The 17,436-nt window shown below is 40.7% G+C and overlaps 1 protein-coding gene across 3 annotated transcripts; it reads left to right on the plus strand.

Moving 5' to 3' along the window:
- The first annotated feature begins 1,131 nt into the window (after positions 1–1,131).
- pla2g6 (phospholipase A2, group VI (cytosolic, calcium-independent)) lies at positions 1,132–17,436 on the plus strand. 3 transcript variants are annotated; one of them, XM_085355629.1, is made up of 19 exons: positions 1,132–1,192; positions 1,769–1,983; positions 3,452–3,661; positions 4,700–4,880; positions 5,007–5,194; positions 5,448–5,544; positions 5,782–5,964; positions 7,273–7,381; positions 9,041–9,163; positions 9,753–9,843; positions 10,677–10,840; positions 10,921–11,071; positions 12,363–12,499; positions 12,788–12,865; positions 13,003–13,157; positions 13,262–13,313; positions 14,477–14,592; positions 14,799–14,872; positions 16,385–17,436. In XM_085355629.1, the coding sequence occupies exons 2-19, from the start codon at positions 1,775–1,777 to the stop codon at positions 16,527–16,529; spliced, it is 2,463 nt and encodes an 820-aa protein (XP_085211755.1). In that variant the 5' UTR covers positions 1,132–1,192; positions 1,769–1,774; the 3' UTR covers positions 16,530–17,436. The 3 variants fall into 3 exon arrangements, with proteins under 3 accessions (XP_085211755.1, XP_085211753.1, XP_085211754.1); XM_085355627.1 differs by lacking the exon at positions 12,788–12,865; XM_085355628.1 differs by lacking the exons at positions 9,041–9,163; positions 12,788–12,865.

A 17,436-nucleotide genomic window follows, 5' to 3' on the forward strand; every position in this document is an offset into this window, starting at 1 on the left:
GGTGCAGAGTGACATAGAATTTACCAGAGTGAGGACTGAATCCCAAACGTCATCTGACATAGATATACCCAACTCCTTCCCCCATGTGGATTTAAGGCCTTCAAAGGGAGCTGAAGTTATCCTGCACAGTTTGCTATAGATGCGGGAGATTATACCTTTGCCTGATAGTTGCAAACTAAGGAGCTTGTCCAGTAACTTAGTAGCTGGAGCTTCTGGAAAACTGGAGAGGTTGGATTGCAAAAAATGTTGAGTTGTAAATATCTAAAAAATTGAGTTTTGGGAAGAGTGTATTTTGCTGACAGCTGATCAAATAATGCTAGTCTAGTTGTGTATAAAGATATCTTTAAAGTAAATAATACCTGCTCTAAACCAGACCCAAAACAAGTTGTCCAAAGCTTAAGGGAATAATAGGTGATTTAATAAGATAGGATTTTGAAGTGAGAAATTCTTGAGATTGAACTGCATCCTGAACTGAGCCCACACCCGGAGGAAGTGCTGAATGTGAAGTTGTCAATTGACAAAGGTAGAGAAGAACCCAGAAAGGAGGCAAGAGACATACCCTGAGTTGAGTCAAACTCCATTGCTAGCCAAGTGGTGTGGCCCACAACCTTCCCAGATTTTAACCAGTAGGCCATGGAGCAAATATTGGCAGCCCAATAGCAAACGCGGAAGCTAGGGAGTGCCAGGCTCCCTTCAGTCTTAGGTTTCTGTAAATGCATATTAGCTACTTGAGGTCTTTTACCCTCCAAACGTAGGAGGAAATTCTAGAATCAAGGGTTGTAAAGAAGGACTTAGGGATAAAGACTGGTAAAAATTGAAAAAGGGGAAAAAAATAGGAAGAAATGTATTTTAATCGAATTAATTCGACAGACCAGAGTTGTGTGGAAACACAATTTAAATTTAAACAATTAGCTTTTTTATTTCTAAAGCAAACAATTACTTCACGTGCCTGAAGTCAATTATATAATACTGTTGAAATCCTCACATGTCGTTGATTGGTCGGTCAAAAGTCGTGTCGTTGTTGGTGTGACTTTATTTTTGCCCCGCCTTTTCTGCCAAGCTCCTTCACGTTCTTAAGCTGTGATTGGTTAAACACACGTCGATCAAATTCTTTTGCAGGGTTGGTTGCAGGGCGGCGGTTGTTGATGTATGTGTCAGAAGTCAGGTAGTCGGCACAGAGAGCAGCTAGCAGGTAAGCAGACAGCAGCAGGCTGCGTATTTACTGCTTAATGCGATTAGCCGCACTTCACAAGTAGCCCACTAACTGTACTCTGTGTGCTCTAAATGAGTTTGCGATTAAAAAAAACCATGAACGATTAGGGTGTTTCGCTCAGTGTTCGCCGTCTGCGGCTTTTTAGCCTTGGTAGTTTGTCTGGCTGATTGTAGATAAGCTGAAACTCGTGAATGAGCAGCATAAATGGAGCCACTTATTTATAATTCAGACGAGAACTAGCCTCTTTTATACTCAGTGTTCATATCAACAAAGCAGGTGTTGGAGTGTCAGAGGAAGTGGTGAGTGGGCTAACCTTCACTCAGTTCCTAATAATAACTGTAATATAGCGCTTATTTATACCCGCAAGCTACTTCACTTGTATTTCCACAAAATAGAAACAATAAGTATTATATGTATGTATCTCTTAGATATTGCACATGTCGCTCCTGTTCAGTGGTAACATGCGCTCCTGGGGTGGAATAAATCATTCATTAATGTTGACAGCAATACTACAGGCTGCTGTAGTTTGTTTCAGCCTCCCCTTTGTCTTCCCAGGTAACGATGCAGTTCCTAGGGCGGCTGCTGGACACAGTCTCCTCTGTGTCAACCCTCTTCACCAACCCTTACCGGGTCCGAGAAGTGCCGCTGTCTGACTATGGAGGAGGAGGGAAAGTGAAATTAAAAGAGGAGGGTCGCATAGTTCTGTACAAGTACAGTCAGTCATGGGACTGTCTCCTTCTCTGCCCAGAGACACCGAATGTGGCTTTGAGGTCTGTGTTGATCACGTAGATACACTGTTCTGTGTGACTCTGACATGGGTGTGAAAGTTCAGTGTCAGCTGCAAAAACATTTCTTTTGCACCTTTAGTTGCTTTTATTAGCATAGTTGCTCATTTCATCCTGTGTCATCTTACTGGTTTACTGGTTTAGCCTACATCACCATTACTCAAACAGGCAGCTAAGGCTATGCCTTTTATTTTATCAGCTATAAAGCTTTGTAGCAATCATGTGATATGCTAGTAACTATGACATCATCCATTTTTTTTGCAAAACCCTGTTTTCAGCCTTCACTGTTAGCATTTTGGGAGGCATGTTGTTGGTTTTTGTGCACCAGAGTTGACCTTATGTAGACACAAGGAGGGAGTACTAAATTATAAACTAGTACTAGCAATCTTGCTTGGGAAGTTGCATCTGTAAAGTACATGTATATTTGCTATTTAGTGCTAAGTAACATTTCAAGTAAAATGTTACAACTTCAGTCATAAAAATGAAAGCAGAGAGTATCAGTCGGGATTATCTGGACAATCTGTTACCACTACAAAAAGCATATAGGTCCTGTCAGGTAATTCCATTACAAATGCCCCTAAAGTATCAAAGAACACAAACAAGCTGAGAGGTCCAGGTTTGTTATTCCTATGAGCAGAGGTCAGGAGATCTCCTGTGTTGTCACAATTGACAATCAGGGTAGCCTTACCCCTAACTTTAACCCTTAACAAGTCTTCACTTTAACTTGAACAGTTGTCGTGAAAAGGATTAGTCATAGAAAACAAAGCATTTGATGTACCCAGCTGTAAACATGTTTATTTCTTTCTGCTGTTAAAGTTGTCCATGAGCTTATAAGGGAGTTGACCTGCTTTTGGAGTTGGCCTCATATTGCCACTCCGGGAGCTGCAGAGTTTGGCAGATCTGTGCTGGCATAACTTTTCAGCTCGGGATGTTGCTGCTTGGCTACAGATCTGAAAGGCAGGTTTGAAGAAAGATAGAAAGAAGGTCTTAGCATTGGCCTCAGCTGATACCAGACATGTCAAATATTATTAGTTTACTAGCGCAAACCAGATCCTTGTTGGGAGTAACCAGGAGGGACAGGATTAGAGATGAGTGTATCAGAGAGACAGCTAAGGTTGAGTGGTTTGGAGAGAAACTAGAGGTGAGGTTTGAGATGGTTTGAGACACAAGCAAAGGATTGATTGTGGATATGTTGAAAGCAAAAGTAAAATATTATTTATGTATAGTATGTAAAAAAACATTAAAAGGAACTTTTGGAAGCTAAAGCAGCAAAGAAATAAAAGGAATAAACGTCTTAAACACTAATGCTTGAAGCTTTTTTGAATTGTTTTTCTTAGCAGAGGAGAAATATTATTATTTATTCTTTATCTACTAGTTCATTGGTACCACATTAGCAGAACTTTTGGTAATCTATCCACATTTCCTCTTCTTGTAATCATTGCATTGCCTGCAGGCTGTTTCAGGTGGTGTCAGAGGAAGATGCCATGAACTGGTTCCCACAGTACGCCCTCAAACTTCGACCTTTCTATGAAACGCTTCTTCTGAAGTGTGAGTCGACACAGCCAATCGTGGACTGCATCCGTGCTCACCCAGACTGGAGCTCTGCCCACATTGCTGTTGAAACAGGCCTGAGAGAGTGTCTCAAACATAACTATGTGCAGAGGTAAGATAAGCCAAATTGATATTCTTTTTTGGGTTTCTGTGATTATTTTGTATTTATTGGCCTTTTAGTGAGTGAAATATCAGACAGCAGTACGTCTCACAGTTGCATCTTCGTGTTTATGGTATTGATTGATGGGTGGATGAATAATGCCGAATGAAGAGAGATGTAACTCATTAGTCAGGAAGTCTGTGCCAGCTAAATGAATCCAGTGCAACAGATGGTATTGATTATTTAATTGGTTTATAGAAATGTTGCCTCAAAGCACTTATGGTATTATCGAAGCTTATAGCTCATTAGATACAAGTCATTTATTTTTTCACTCATTTTCTTGTGCATTTTTTAAATTGCTCCCTTATTGGCAAAAGTTTCTGTCTTATTAATAAAAAATGTGACTTTTGAGTAATTTTGAGGTAAAATTGAAAGCTACTTGATTCAGTTAGTCTATTAGTGGATATTTAGTTCTAACAGTTTCACAAAAAAAGTCTCTGATTCAGCCTGAAAACCATCCTCTACAAGTAGCGTTGCTGGGAAGTTTAACTTAAAAGACACGATCTGGAGAGTAGGTGTGAATGTGAGTGCGAATGGTTGTCAGTGTGCCTGTGTTAGCCCTGTGACAGACTGGCGACCTGTCCAGGGCGTACCCTGCCTCTTGCCCTAAGACAGCTGGGATAGGCTCCAGCGCCCCCGCGACCCTGAAAAGGATAAGCGGCAGAGAGAATGGACGGACACGGTCTGGATACGAGAATAACATAATAAGGAAATCCGAAGTGAAATGAGTTGCTGAGGAAAAACAGGAAAAGGCAGTCCTTCCTTGACCAAAGCAATAATAACACAAGTCTGCTTAAAAAACAAAACAACAACCCCCCCTCTCCCCAGCTCTCATGCTTTACTGATATGACTTGAAAACATATAGCTGAAGAATTTAGGAAATAAAAAGAAGCTTAGGAAAGTTTGTTGACTAAAGCACACAGAAAGCCTCTGCGGTGCTTCATGGTGCAGAGCTCCCACAACATCAGCTCAAAATCTTTGCATCTCCAGTCAGATCAATGCTCGGGACGCATCAGGCCAGACGCCGCTGCATCTGGCATGTGGGCGAGCTGACGCCACATGTGTGAAGGAGCTTTTGGAAGAAAGCCAAGCTCGCACTGACATCAAAGACCAAAACGGAGAGACACCGATCCACTACGCTGCCAAGCAGGATTCTACGGTAATCATCCAGGTGAGCCTCAGCTAAAGCAAGATGGTAGAGTCAGACCTCAGACCCTCTAAAGTGCACATTAAAATGATTTCTCCCTCTCTCCACTTTTCCTGCTGTTTTCGTTCTCACCTTTCTCTCATCATCCAGGTCCTTTGCTCGCGGTTATGCTCTGGTGTGGACGAACTCAACAAGAACGGAGAGACGCCGCTCCATGTGGCCTGCCGTACAGGCCGAGTGGAGGCTGTCAAGGCCCTGTTAGGAGGTGGGGCCAAGTGTGACATCATTGGCGGTACAGGTTACCCCATCCACAGCGCCATGAAATACAGCGAGAAGGGGTGAGTGGGAGGAACAATGAGTTATTTTTGTGTCTATAGATGAGCAGAATTGGCCGATTGTGCGTCTGTGTTTTACTGCACGATACTAAAGAACACTGAAAATGGGAACAGCTTCTCTGGTTCTCCTTTTTTACCGGTTCTCTAGAAGTTGTCTGTCTGTCTGTCTGTCTGTAATATGTGACTTCTCTACACTATAATAAAGAATGTAGTACATATTTAATATTCTTGTTTTAATTTCGTGTTCATCTGTTAGTTGTGTGGAGGAGATCCTCAAAGCAGATCCAAACCAGCTCCATGCAGAGGACTCTTTGTATGGAGGGACGCCTCTCCACTGGGCTAAAACTGCTGAGGTTAGAAACACTACGTCGTGTGCTGTGTAAAAATTCATAATGGTTTGTTTAGTTTTGGCATTACTCTTGCAAACATCCTGAGAAATTCACACTGAGTTTAATCCTGAGTAAATCTAGCCGCCTGCCAGTGATGGCTGTGCGTCCTCTGGTCTCTCAAATCAGCACATCTGCGAGGGATTAACACGGAGCTAGAGACTTGACTTCATGTTTCTTTCTGTCTTCATGTCTGGGTGATAGATGTGTCGCATGCTGTTAGAGTGTGGCTGTGAAGTGAACTACCTCAGTAAGACCGGAGAGAGCGCTCTGCACATTTTGACCAAGAAGGGTCGCTTTGAGGCGGCTATGGTGTTGCTCACCCACGGAGCGAATGCCAACCTGAGGGGCCAGGATGGAAACACAGCTCTGCACTTAGCCATGAAGGTGTGTATACGATCTGCAAAATGTTCATGAGGAGAAAAGAGAAAGGTTACTTTGCAAGACATTGTGAGATTACGGGAGTTGTAGAACGCAGCACCTTTGAAATCAGATTGCAATACTCATAAAGAAAACTGAGGTCATGCTCTGTGTTACAGCCAGCGTGTTCACACTGCAAAATCTCTTTCCAGTCTGTTTTGATGAGTTCTTATTCAACATCAAATGTTTGTTTGTGGGCACATGGTTAGCACTGCCGCCTCACAGCAAGACGATTCCTGGTTCAAATGTCCTGGCAGGCTGGTGCTTTGTATCTGGAGCTTACATATTCTCCCTGTGCTTTCCTCCCACAGACCAAAGATGTGCATTGTAGCTTAGTTGGTGATTGTAAATTGGCCATGTGAGGTTAATAGTGCGTATAGCATAAAGCACTGCATAAATGTATGGTTAGAGAAATGCTGTCTGAATTGCCACAGTGTTTCCATTTTAAAAAATATGTATTATTTTAATGTGAGCTGCATAACTGAGGTTTTTCACAATGGGGGTACAAACCCAGCTAAGCTATTGCAACAAGTACTGATTGTTCAAATACAACTGCAAAAAACCTTCAATGCTGTGTGAAATGTAACTAACTACAAAATGTAATGATTCGCAAATCTGATAATCATATTTTACTCAAAATAGAACAGTGAGACAATTTTTGTTTTAAATGTTTAAACTGTGAAAATGTGCCAGCTTAAGAAAAACATTTGCTTATTTTGAATTTAATGGCAGCAACACATCTTAAAAACTGTTGCGACATCACTGAGTAGCAGCCCCTCTTGTTTTGACAGCAGTACGTAAAACTCAGGAGACCAGTTGCTGGACGTCTAACTGTTGTCTGATTTAGGATTCTAGCTGCTCAACAGTCCTGCAGACTGCAGGCAGGCCAGCTCAGCGGACTCTTCTCCTACAAAGTCATGCTGTTGTAATAATTGCAGTATGTGGTTTAGTATTGCCTTGTTGAAGGGAAGCGTATGTTGCTCTAAAACCTGCTAGCACCTTCCAGCATTCGTGGAACCTTTCCAGATGTAATAGTTTCAACAAAAACTTCTGGAAGTCTTCTTGAGCCCAATCAGTGATTTCCTCTATAAACACATTTTTTCCATATTAGGGAACTTCTGGCCATCTTCACCTCTGAGAAACTCAGAAATTCTGTTTTTATTTACTTCTTACCCAGCATCCCAATTTGTTTGGAATTGAGGTTGTATTTTTTTGTTTTATCCTTTGTTCCATATCCTTAAAAAAAACCTCTTCTCATTTGTTGTGACTGCTCAGATGGACCACATAGAGTTGATCAAAGCTCTAATAGTGTTTGGTGCAGATGTGGAGATTCACAATGATTTGGGCGAGACACCTGGACTCATCGCTGCACGCACCAGCAAAGGTAATGAGAGAGAGAGAGTGAGATGGGGGGTTAAAGCGAAACATTTAAACATATAAAGAACATAGAAGTCTGAGCTTGGACTGGTGGTGTTAACAGTGAAATTAGGAGTTAATGTGCCTGACCTAACAACCCTGTTTGATCTCATGTAGTCTGATTTGAAAGCATGTGTCCACTGTGGATGATATTAGTCTGCATGTTGTGTTGGAGCCGTAATTAAGGGTTTTATAATCTGCCACTTTATCCCATTATGTATTAATATTATATGATATGATAACACTTCCTGTTACAGATATATTGCTTTATCACTATGAAGCAATGAAAAAATATTAGTTATTGCTTATAGTCAGTTAAACTTTGTGATCATGCTTTTTTTTTTTTTTTTTTTTGCAGTATGCAGTATTGCAGCATCTTGGCCTTACTGCCTTTTAGTGAAATATCCGATTAGATTAGGTTAGATTTTGGTCCACAGAAGCAGAAAATGGAAAAGAGCATACAAATAAACTCACTAACTCTAAGGCTACGTTCACACTGCAGGTCTTAATGCTCAATTCCGATTTTTTGATCAAATCCGATTTTTTTGTCTGCTTGTTCACACTACAAATAAAATGCGACAGCAAACGCGCTCTAGTTTCTTTTGCGGCCCGCATGCGCAAAAGAAGACGTCACACACAACGCGCTCTGTTTAGACCAAACAGTATTGTTTGACTGATGGCCTTTAATATAAAGACTTGTTTCGGACTTTACGTTTTCCAATTTTGCTTTAAGTTATAAAGTTATTTTTTTATTTACATATGGCCTAATAATTATCCTTATTGCTGTTTTAGAGAGGAGCGGTGCTTCAAAGGCTAGTTGCAGATAATCTGCAGATTATACAGTACAAATAAAATGTTCACGTTTCTCCAACGTTGTCTTCCCAACAGTTTCACTGACATCTACACTGGATGGCCGGGAAGTGTTCGCGATGTCTTCTCCGGCGCTGATAATTGTTGTCTGTCTTGTGTCGGTGACGTAAAAGACGGATTTAATGCGACATGACCATTCAAACAGCAGTCGCTTTCTAAAACATCGGATATGTATCGGATTCAGTACCACATACGAAAGTGACCCAGATCGGATTTGAAAATATCGGACTTGTGCCGTTCACACTGTCATACCATGATCGGATATGGGTCGCACAAGGTCAAAAAAGTCAGATTTGATGCGGTTTTGCCTGCAGTGTGAACGTAGCCTTAGTCATCCCACAGGAAATAAAAACAGTTTCTAATTTCTTTCTGTTGATATATGCAGCTGTTTACTGTTATTTTTCTGATCACTTTCTTTTTTGGCAGAAAGCTGGAGACAAAGACAAAGATTTAAAATTTCACTTTGATTTCTTAGAAAAGCTCAGAGCATGTTACGGCTAAATTGAGCCAGCTAATGGATGTTTGCTTTCAAATACATAGACAGTGCAGGAAACCATTCACAAAGAAGAAATGGGAGTAAACTAAGTTTGTATTGACTTACTGATTTTGAAAATGCATGATAATTGCTAACAGCTTGCTTATGTTCTTGCTTTCTCTCTTCCTTTCATCTCTCTCCGTCTCTCATCTTTGTGGCGTGTGTGCACGTCTAACTTGTTGGCTGCTGCTCTGTGTGTGTGTTTGTGTGTTAACATGAAAGGTCCTAATAGAAAGATACTGCTGGACTTGCTGTGTAGTGTAGGAGTACAGCGTTGCCTCCCTCCCTCCCCCGGCAGTCCTCCTCCTCCTCCCATCTCCAAGAAGGTCAAGCCTCAAGGCATAGGTAACACCACCACCCCCTCACCCCTGCTCCTCCCTCATGCTTCTCCATTTCCATTTTTCTGTCACTTCAAATATTCGAGTTTGTGTTGTCAGTCAATTTTTTACCCTTACTTTTCTTAGCTATAGATCATTCTTTCTGTATTATATATTTAATGATCAAATTTAGGATAATCTTAAATCGCTGTAAACGTAATGTAAGAGCTGGATTCAAGTGTTCCTTCATATTTAAGTTAAAATAATAATAATAATGGATTGGATTTATATAGCGCTTTTCAAGGCACCCAAAGCACTTTACAATGCCACTATTCAGTCACTCTCACATTCACACACTGGTGGAGGCAAGCTACGGTTGTAGCCACAGCTGCCCTGGGGCAGACTGACAGAAGCGAGGCTGCCATATCGTGCCATCGGCCCCTCTGGCCAACACCAGTAGGCGGTAGGGTAAAGTGTCTTGCCCAAGGACACAACGGCCAGGACAGAGAGCCCGGGGATCGAACCGACCCCGTTTTTTCCTAGTTTAGTTTAGTTTATGCACAAATGTGATGTCATGTTTTGCTCCTGTACCAACAGCTGTTGTGATTGGCTTTTAGGATTTGAGGACATCTTGTATGTGGGGGCTGCAGTGGGTGCAATGAGCAGAGGCATATCTGAAATAGACGGCCCCCAAATGGAAACGAGAAAGTGAGTATAACATATCACGCGCCTTTATTGCTACTACTTACCCATAATCAAAGCACACACAGAAGGTTGTAGGCAAACACTGAATATATAAGACAGACATGGCCGTTGTGACTTTACCTACAGTTATCATAGTTCTGTATAGTTACTGTGCTGTAACAATGACACATATTTACCGACACCACAGTAACTATGTGTCTTTTTTTCAAAGTGGATGTGACGGTAACAGGTGGATGTGATATTCCTCATACTTCATCCTAAATCATACTCTGCTTTATCTATACTGTCTATTTAACTCTAAGTGGGACCATCATTTATAAAATAATCATATTGTGTTCAGATTGAGATACACATGCACACTGACAATGTGACTGTGGCCATAAACTCACCATGAAAGTGTTTCTAAAACCACTTTAATACAAATGTAATATTAATAATTCATATTATTGTAAAGTGTATAACTGATACACCCACAGCTCACTTTTAGAAAGAATCCAGGGTCAAAGCACTTCTGCTGTTCTGTGCTGCACAATAATAGGTTTCACAGTGTAGTAATGCCATTGTTCAGTATGCATTGAAAGCCTCTGCCCTCCTTGATTTCTTTACCATTTGTGGGCTTTGACCTGCATGCGTTTAAGGCCTTTCTCTCCAGGTTTACTTTGCTTTGTTTTATTTTGCTGTTCTCTGTGTTGTGATGTTTGGTTTTGCTGGTCACATGACTCTTTTCAGTAAACTCTGTTTCGAGGATTCTGCTCTGTTCCAGAGGATCTAAAAAGTTGGATATGCAAGTGATTGGCTGGATAAAATTCATCATATTGGTCTTGGCCATCCGACAGGATGGACAGTCTGCTGTGTCTTGATGGTGGCGGTATTAAAGGCCTGGTGCTGATCCAGATGCTGATCGCTCTGGAGAAGGAGGCGGGCAGACCCACCAGAGAGCTCTTCGACTGGGTAGCTGGCACGAGCACGGGAGGCATCCTGGCTCTGGCTATAATCCACGGTGTGTTAGTGTTCTCTTTTCCAGTGCTGGGTTTTCATCACATAGCATCAGAACAACAATGACACTTCTTCTATGTGTAGGTAAATCCATGGAGTACCTGCGCTGCCTGTACTTTAGGATGAAGGAGCAGGTGTTCAAAGGATCAAGACCCTATGAATCAGCACCGCTAGAGGACTTCCTAAAAACAGAGTTTGGAGAAAACACCAAGATGACTGACATAAAGTTCCCCAGGTAGATATCTGAATGTGATAATAGGCAGAAAAATGCCAAAAAAAAGCTAAAATTCAAAAGAATTGCAGACCTCTGCCCAAGCTGCTCGTCATCTGGGCAGCATTTACTTTTAAGCAAAGAGTAATGTATCTTCTATTAAAACATTGTGTACAAGCAGGCAATAGATAATAGGTATTGATTTGTAAATAACTGAAATAACTTGAGCTTATTATATAATATTATAATGCAGTTTATTTCTAACCAACTAGCAGCTCATTCATCATCGTGTGAAACAAAGGCAGATGTGATACGTAAAAGTGAGGTCAGAGGTCAAATGTGACATGATATTTAAATGGTAACTATAGTGTGATATTTAGAATCCCCATATAACAGAATCATTTCCTAAGTAATGCCAATATAAACGAAGGCAGCAGAATTTTAAACACCATTTTAAGAAAATTGACATTTTATGAAAGTTTGAATTTATCTGACCTCGAAGAAGAAGTCAGAGACAGTAACATGATATTTACAATCCCCATATACCATTCCCTATATAACTATATGTTGTCAATACTGACAATGGCGGTAATAAACAGTTATAAATAGCTCTAAATAGAATTATTATCACTTTAACCTTGAGTTTTACATTGAAGGTGAGGTCAGAGGTCAAATGTGATTAACATGAACCCACTCTACACTCCTACAAAGTTTTATTATAATTCATTCATAACTTTTCGACCTGTCACGCTTACAGAGAGAATGACAAATTGTTGCGTTCTAAATGTTATGCAGCCATCTGCCACAAGATGGCGCTGCAGCTTTTCCATTGCTATAGTTAAGCACCAGAAATTTGTTAATGCAGCCTTAATCTTCCTTTAAGTCTGTCATTGTTCAGACCTCAGTGTTTCTTAGGTTTTATACTAATCAATTAGCCAAAGATTTTTCCTTATTTACTCGACTAAGAATTTAGTCGCCCCAGTTTCTGCTGGTGCGAACAGTGTCATATAAAAGCTTTAAATATCCCACTCTTTTGCTGTGATTGGTCAGTTTTTAAAACTTTGAGCTGGTTTTACCCTGATGTGTTAAATTGAGTCACCTAATTTTTTTCCGAGGTTCAGTTCCTGAGAATTAAGAAAAGGTACTGACTTGCTTAGATATGTGTAGCATGGCTCTCTTAACACTAAAATAATACAGCTGAAGCCAGATTGGTTTTAAAAATATTTTTGTAATTTGGTTGAAATGCTGCTGTTCAAATTTTCAGGTGTTTAAGGAGAACAGGCAAACATCCTTTCACTTCTTTCTTTCTTTACAGGGTAATGGTGACCAGTGTTCTGGCAGACAGACATCCAGGCGAGCTTCATATATTCAGGAACTATGACCCTCCATCCGTCTCCAGAGAGGCCCCATACACCACCACTGCCACATTCAAGCCTCTCACCATCCCACAAGGCACGTCAGATATCACCTGTGTTTGTCAGCTACAGCACCAGCCCTCAAATGTCAAATGTATTAAATGGGATAATGAAGTGCTCTGAACATACCACTGGATGGCACCAAAGGAATTTTCAGAGCTCATATTTTAATGTGAGGGTTATCTACTTTCACTTCACTGAGGCAAGAAAAGCTGAAAACTAAGCCTGTGTTTGAACACAACACTGAAACTGAGACTGTGTGTGCTGTTCATGAAGGAGTCGTGTCCTGTGTTGTGTGTGAGTCCCAGCCGTGTTGTTGTTACAGGCTGGGAGGATGAAGATGTGTTGATAGTAGGATACACAGAAGAGCCACCCAGAAAGATAAGGAAGGTGACAGATGAAGGTGTGTGTATGCGTACAGGACCAAGTCCTGGAAAGTCGTGAAAAAGACAGACAGGAAGTGATAATTATGAACTCAGAACAGTGTAATTGCATTTACTATGCATGACTTTCTTACTTATATCCTTGTGTTCATATCAGAACAACTTGTATGGCGAGCTGCTCGCTCCAGCGGCGCTGCTCCCACCTACTTCCGACCAATGGGGCGCTTTCTGGATGGAGGGCTGCTGGCCAATAACCCGACACTAGATGCCATGACAGAAGTCCATCAGTACAATAAGGCCTTAAAAGCAGAGGTAGGCAACCGGAGCTCTATTCACTTTCCTTCCTTTATGCACTTAATGGACGTTAAGCCACATGGATTTGTTCGTGACTTCTTCTCTGCACGTGTGTCTCTTAGGGCCGTGAGAAGGACTTAAAGAAGCTGGGTATAGTGGTCTCTCTTGGAACAGGTGAGCCAAGTAATTGTGTGTCAAAATGTTAAATTATGTGAGTCATATCTCTTCTTCTGTGTCTTTAATATTCATTAAATGCAAAGTAAACTGATATATACACACACACTGGCCACTTTATTAGGTACATATCGCTAGTACTGGGTTGGACTCTGTTTTGCTTTTAGACCTGCCCTAATTCTGTGTGGCACAAATTCAACAAGGTGATGAAAGGATTCCTCAGAGATTTGGGTCCATATTGACATGATATCACAAGAGTTGCTGCAGATTGGTTGGATGCACATAAATGATGTCATGTTCAAGGAACCAGACATGGCACATTATCTTGCTGGATACAGCCTTCAAAAGATTGGTACAGTGGGGTGATAAAGGACCACATAGACATACAATATAGACACGCTCAGCAACAATAGTCGGGTAACTGTGGTGTTTAAATGATGTCATTTAGCACTAAGGGGCCCAAGAGTGCCGGGAAAGTGTCCTTGAAACCATTGCACGACCAGTAGCAGTGCAGACGTTTGTGTTTTTTATGCCACATTTTGACCCAACACTCTAAATGTTGCTGCAGAATTTGAAACTTATCAGACCAGGTACTGTTTTTCTAATCTTCTGTTGTCAATTTTTGGTGACTTGTAGCCTCAGTTTGCTGTTCTTAACTGATAGAAGGACACCTGGTGTGGTCTTCTGCTGCTTTAGCCCATGCGTTTGACATGTTTTATGTTTAGAAATGCTCTTAATTACCTTAGTTGATACTAAGTTGACCATTCTCTTGTAAACCTTAGAGACGGTTTTGTGGGAAAATCCCAGCAGATCAACAGCTTCTGAAATGCTCAGAGCAGCCTGTCTGGCACCAACATCTGTGTCGCTCAAATAAAGTTTGTTCCTCATTCTGATGCTCAGTTTGATTTTCAGCAGTTCATCTTGATCATGTCTAAATGCACTGAATCGCTGCCATGTGTTTGACTGATTTAGATATTTGTGTTAACATGCAGTTGAACAGGTGTACTTAATTAAGTGGCCAGTGGGTGTATATATCAGTTGTATCAGAGCTACACAGGAATGCATACCTATCACATTGTGAATAACTAGCTGGAGTTCAGTGTCTCTATTTGAAGTCTCCCTCCCCTTTATCATTTTGTACGCGTGCTCCTGTGTGTCTCCAGGTAAACCTCCTCAGGTGGTGGTGAGCTCTGTGGATGTGTTCCGACCCTCCAACCCACTGGAGCTGGCCAAGTCCTTTGTAGGAGCAAAAGAGCTGGGCAAAATGCTGGTGGACTGTGTGAGTGCATCATTTTTCAGTTTATGTCTGTGAGTGGTTAACTCTGGCCATTGCTGTAATGTGCCCTGATTACTTATTTTTATTTAATCTGTTATTTGTGTTTATTCCATTTGACATTTGTGCATGTATTGGTGTTCTAATAACAAAAACATTTGTTAAAGCATGTTTTTCTTGCTCATTATAAATACGTCTCTCTTACTGCACAGTGTACAGACTCTGATGGCTGTGCAGTGGACAGGGCCAGAGCGTGGTGTGAAATGATCGACACCATTTACCACAGGTCAGAAACGACACACGTGTTAGTTTTGCTTCTTTTTTAATGCATCCTCTTTTCTCAGCCTCTCTGTATTTGTACCAACTTGCTCTCATCCATTTATCTTAGAATGCTTGTAGTTGTTTCTTATTCCCAGACGCTTCATCTGCAGGGGTTTAAAAGGAGTTCCTGTAAGACTGAGTGTTTACTTCAATTTCATTCAGTTTTATTCAAATGGTGACAAATCACAACAACAGTTGTGATTTGACTTTATATTGTAAGGTAAAGACCCTACAATAATACAGAAAATAGAGGAAAGTCCAGCAATCATATGACCCCTCTATGAGCAAGCAGGAAGAAACCTGCACTAAAATCAAACTCACATAGGGGCTGAGTGGATGAGACCGAACAAAGACATGCTGTGGAAGAGAGCCAGAGATTAATAATAACTATTGATTAAATGCAGACAGTTGTATAAACTGATTCACACGTACATTTCATGTGAACTGTCACAGTGATCAAATCTGCCGCATGTCAGTTATCTAGAAGTAGGACATTTATCACCAACCTATATATGACATGACTGCAGTTTTGTCACATTATAAATTACTTTCATGGATGTAGTTATGACATTTCAATTCAGTTTGGTTTTAATTAAGTTTTATTTATATAGCATCAAATCACAAGCCACATCAAGGCACTTTATATTATAAGGTAAATTACTTTACAGTAATAGATAATAAACCACAACAATCTTATGACTCCCTATGAACAACCACTGCTGACAGTGGGAAGAAAAAACTCCCTTTTAACAGGAAGAAATCTCCAGGCTCAGGGAGAGGGGCGGCTTTTTGCTGTTGAGGGGGAGGAGGAGGAAGAGGAGGTAAAAGAGGCACTGTGGAACTAACTGCTGTGTCTTTTAGCTTAATGGATAGATAAAGGTGCACATCATTTAAATAGCAATAGAAGTATGTATAATATGCCTGCCTAAGAGGAGCATGTAGAATATAAATAGAACTGGTCCCTACAGAGAACCGTGTGCATCATTAAATAGGTAGATGTTTGTGTTTATAAATATGATATCAGTTCATACATATAAATTTTGATGTCAGTGTTTCCGTTAAATTGTGTGATAAAAAGGACCGTAAAGTGTCACAAGGTCATGAGGTTATGTTGCATCTCGTCTTTTTCGCTGTACTCACGTGAGAACCTGAGACCAAATGCTGTAGTTTCACTTCTGTTAGAAACTCATAAAGTACCAAATAACAGGTTTACACTGCAGTCGATCAGTTTAGCACACACACTCTTTTTCTGTTGTACCATGTGGTTCAGCATTGTCTTGTAAGCAAGCCTACAGTGGAAAAGAAGCATGAACGTAGCTCCAAAAGCTCTTCAGCAGCAATGGTGATTTTTCCTGTTGTTTTTATTTATCCCTTTTTTTGCATTTAGTCTTTCTTTACTATCTTTAGCATGTCTCTCTGCACAGTTAGTTATCATTATTTTGTTTATTAATCACTGTGTCCGTTGCATTGTGTGCAGATTGAGTCCCCAACTATCTCAGGAGGTGATGCTGGATGAGGTGAGCGACGCAGCCCTGGTGGACATGCTGTGGGAGACCCAGATGTATCTGTATGAGAAGAGGGAGGTCCTCCAGTCTCTGGCAAAATTACTACTGAACAACTAAAAGCACAAGAACATCACAAATGGAGGCTGTGAAGAGTGTTTGAATGGAGCAGTGAGATTACTGAGCTGTATGTCTGACTAAAAACTGTAATGTGTGTGTCGGTGTGCTCTCTGTTCAAACTGAATGAATCAGTTTGAGTATGAGTACAAACGTATTAAATATGTGGAAAGCTAACCCAGGAAACAGCTGACCTACTAAAGCCTGTTTAAAGGTGTTTTATGTAGCATCATGTGACCTTAGCACTGATCCTGTTGTGGTTGATCAGGTTTACTTCTAACATATGAACCAATGAAGAAGTTGAAGTTGTACTGGGGAAATGTAAACTGACTGTTACAGTGTCATGTAAGTTTCCACTTCCCCCTACACTGTGGGTCAATCTACCTCTGGATTTGTTGAGGTAAATCTGGAGTGTTTCCTTCCCCTTTTTTCCTCACTTGTTCATCACATTCACTTCTGACACACACTTACAAATACACCCGAGTCATTGAATTTTTCCATTAAGCTGTGTGATAAAAGGGACCCTGAATTGCCACCAGAGCATCAGCAGTATTCTCAGGTGCAGCTGAGATGGTGGTGATGTTGAACCAGTTCTGCCTTATGTGTGGGACCCACATTTGTACCTTTTCTTCCTTCCGTAGTAATCTAATGCCTTTCTGAGTTATTTATACTGACTTGAAACGCAATATTTAGCCTCATGTCTGTTGATAAAATATGATATTAATATGAAATCTTAAAACTGACATGAAAGATGTATTTGAATGAATCATCTCTGTGAAAGATAAAGGAACAGACGCCCTGCTGCTATGTGCACAACACGGACAGGAGGAACAAATTATTTTGTATTTTTTTTTTTTTGTATTTGGCTTAATCCTGAAGTATAAATGGTATGGGAATAAAATATCTTAAT

Source organism: Diplotaxodon limnothrissa, linkage group LG6 (assembly GCF_057381915.1).
Source record: "Diplotaxodon limnothrissa isolate DT_005_m linkage group LG6, D_limnothrissa_male_GT1.1, whole genome shotgun sequence".
Lineage (NCBI taxonomy): Eukaryota > Metazoa > Chordata > Actinopteri > Cichliformes > Cichlidae > Diplotaxodon > Diplotaxodon limnothrissa.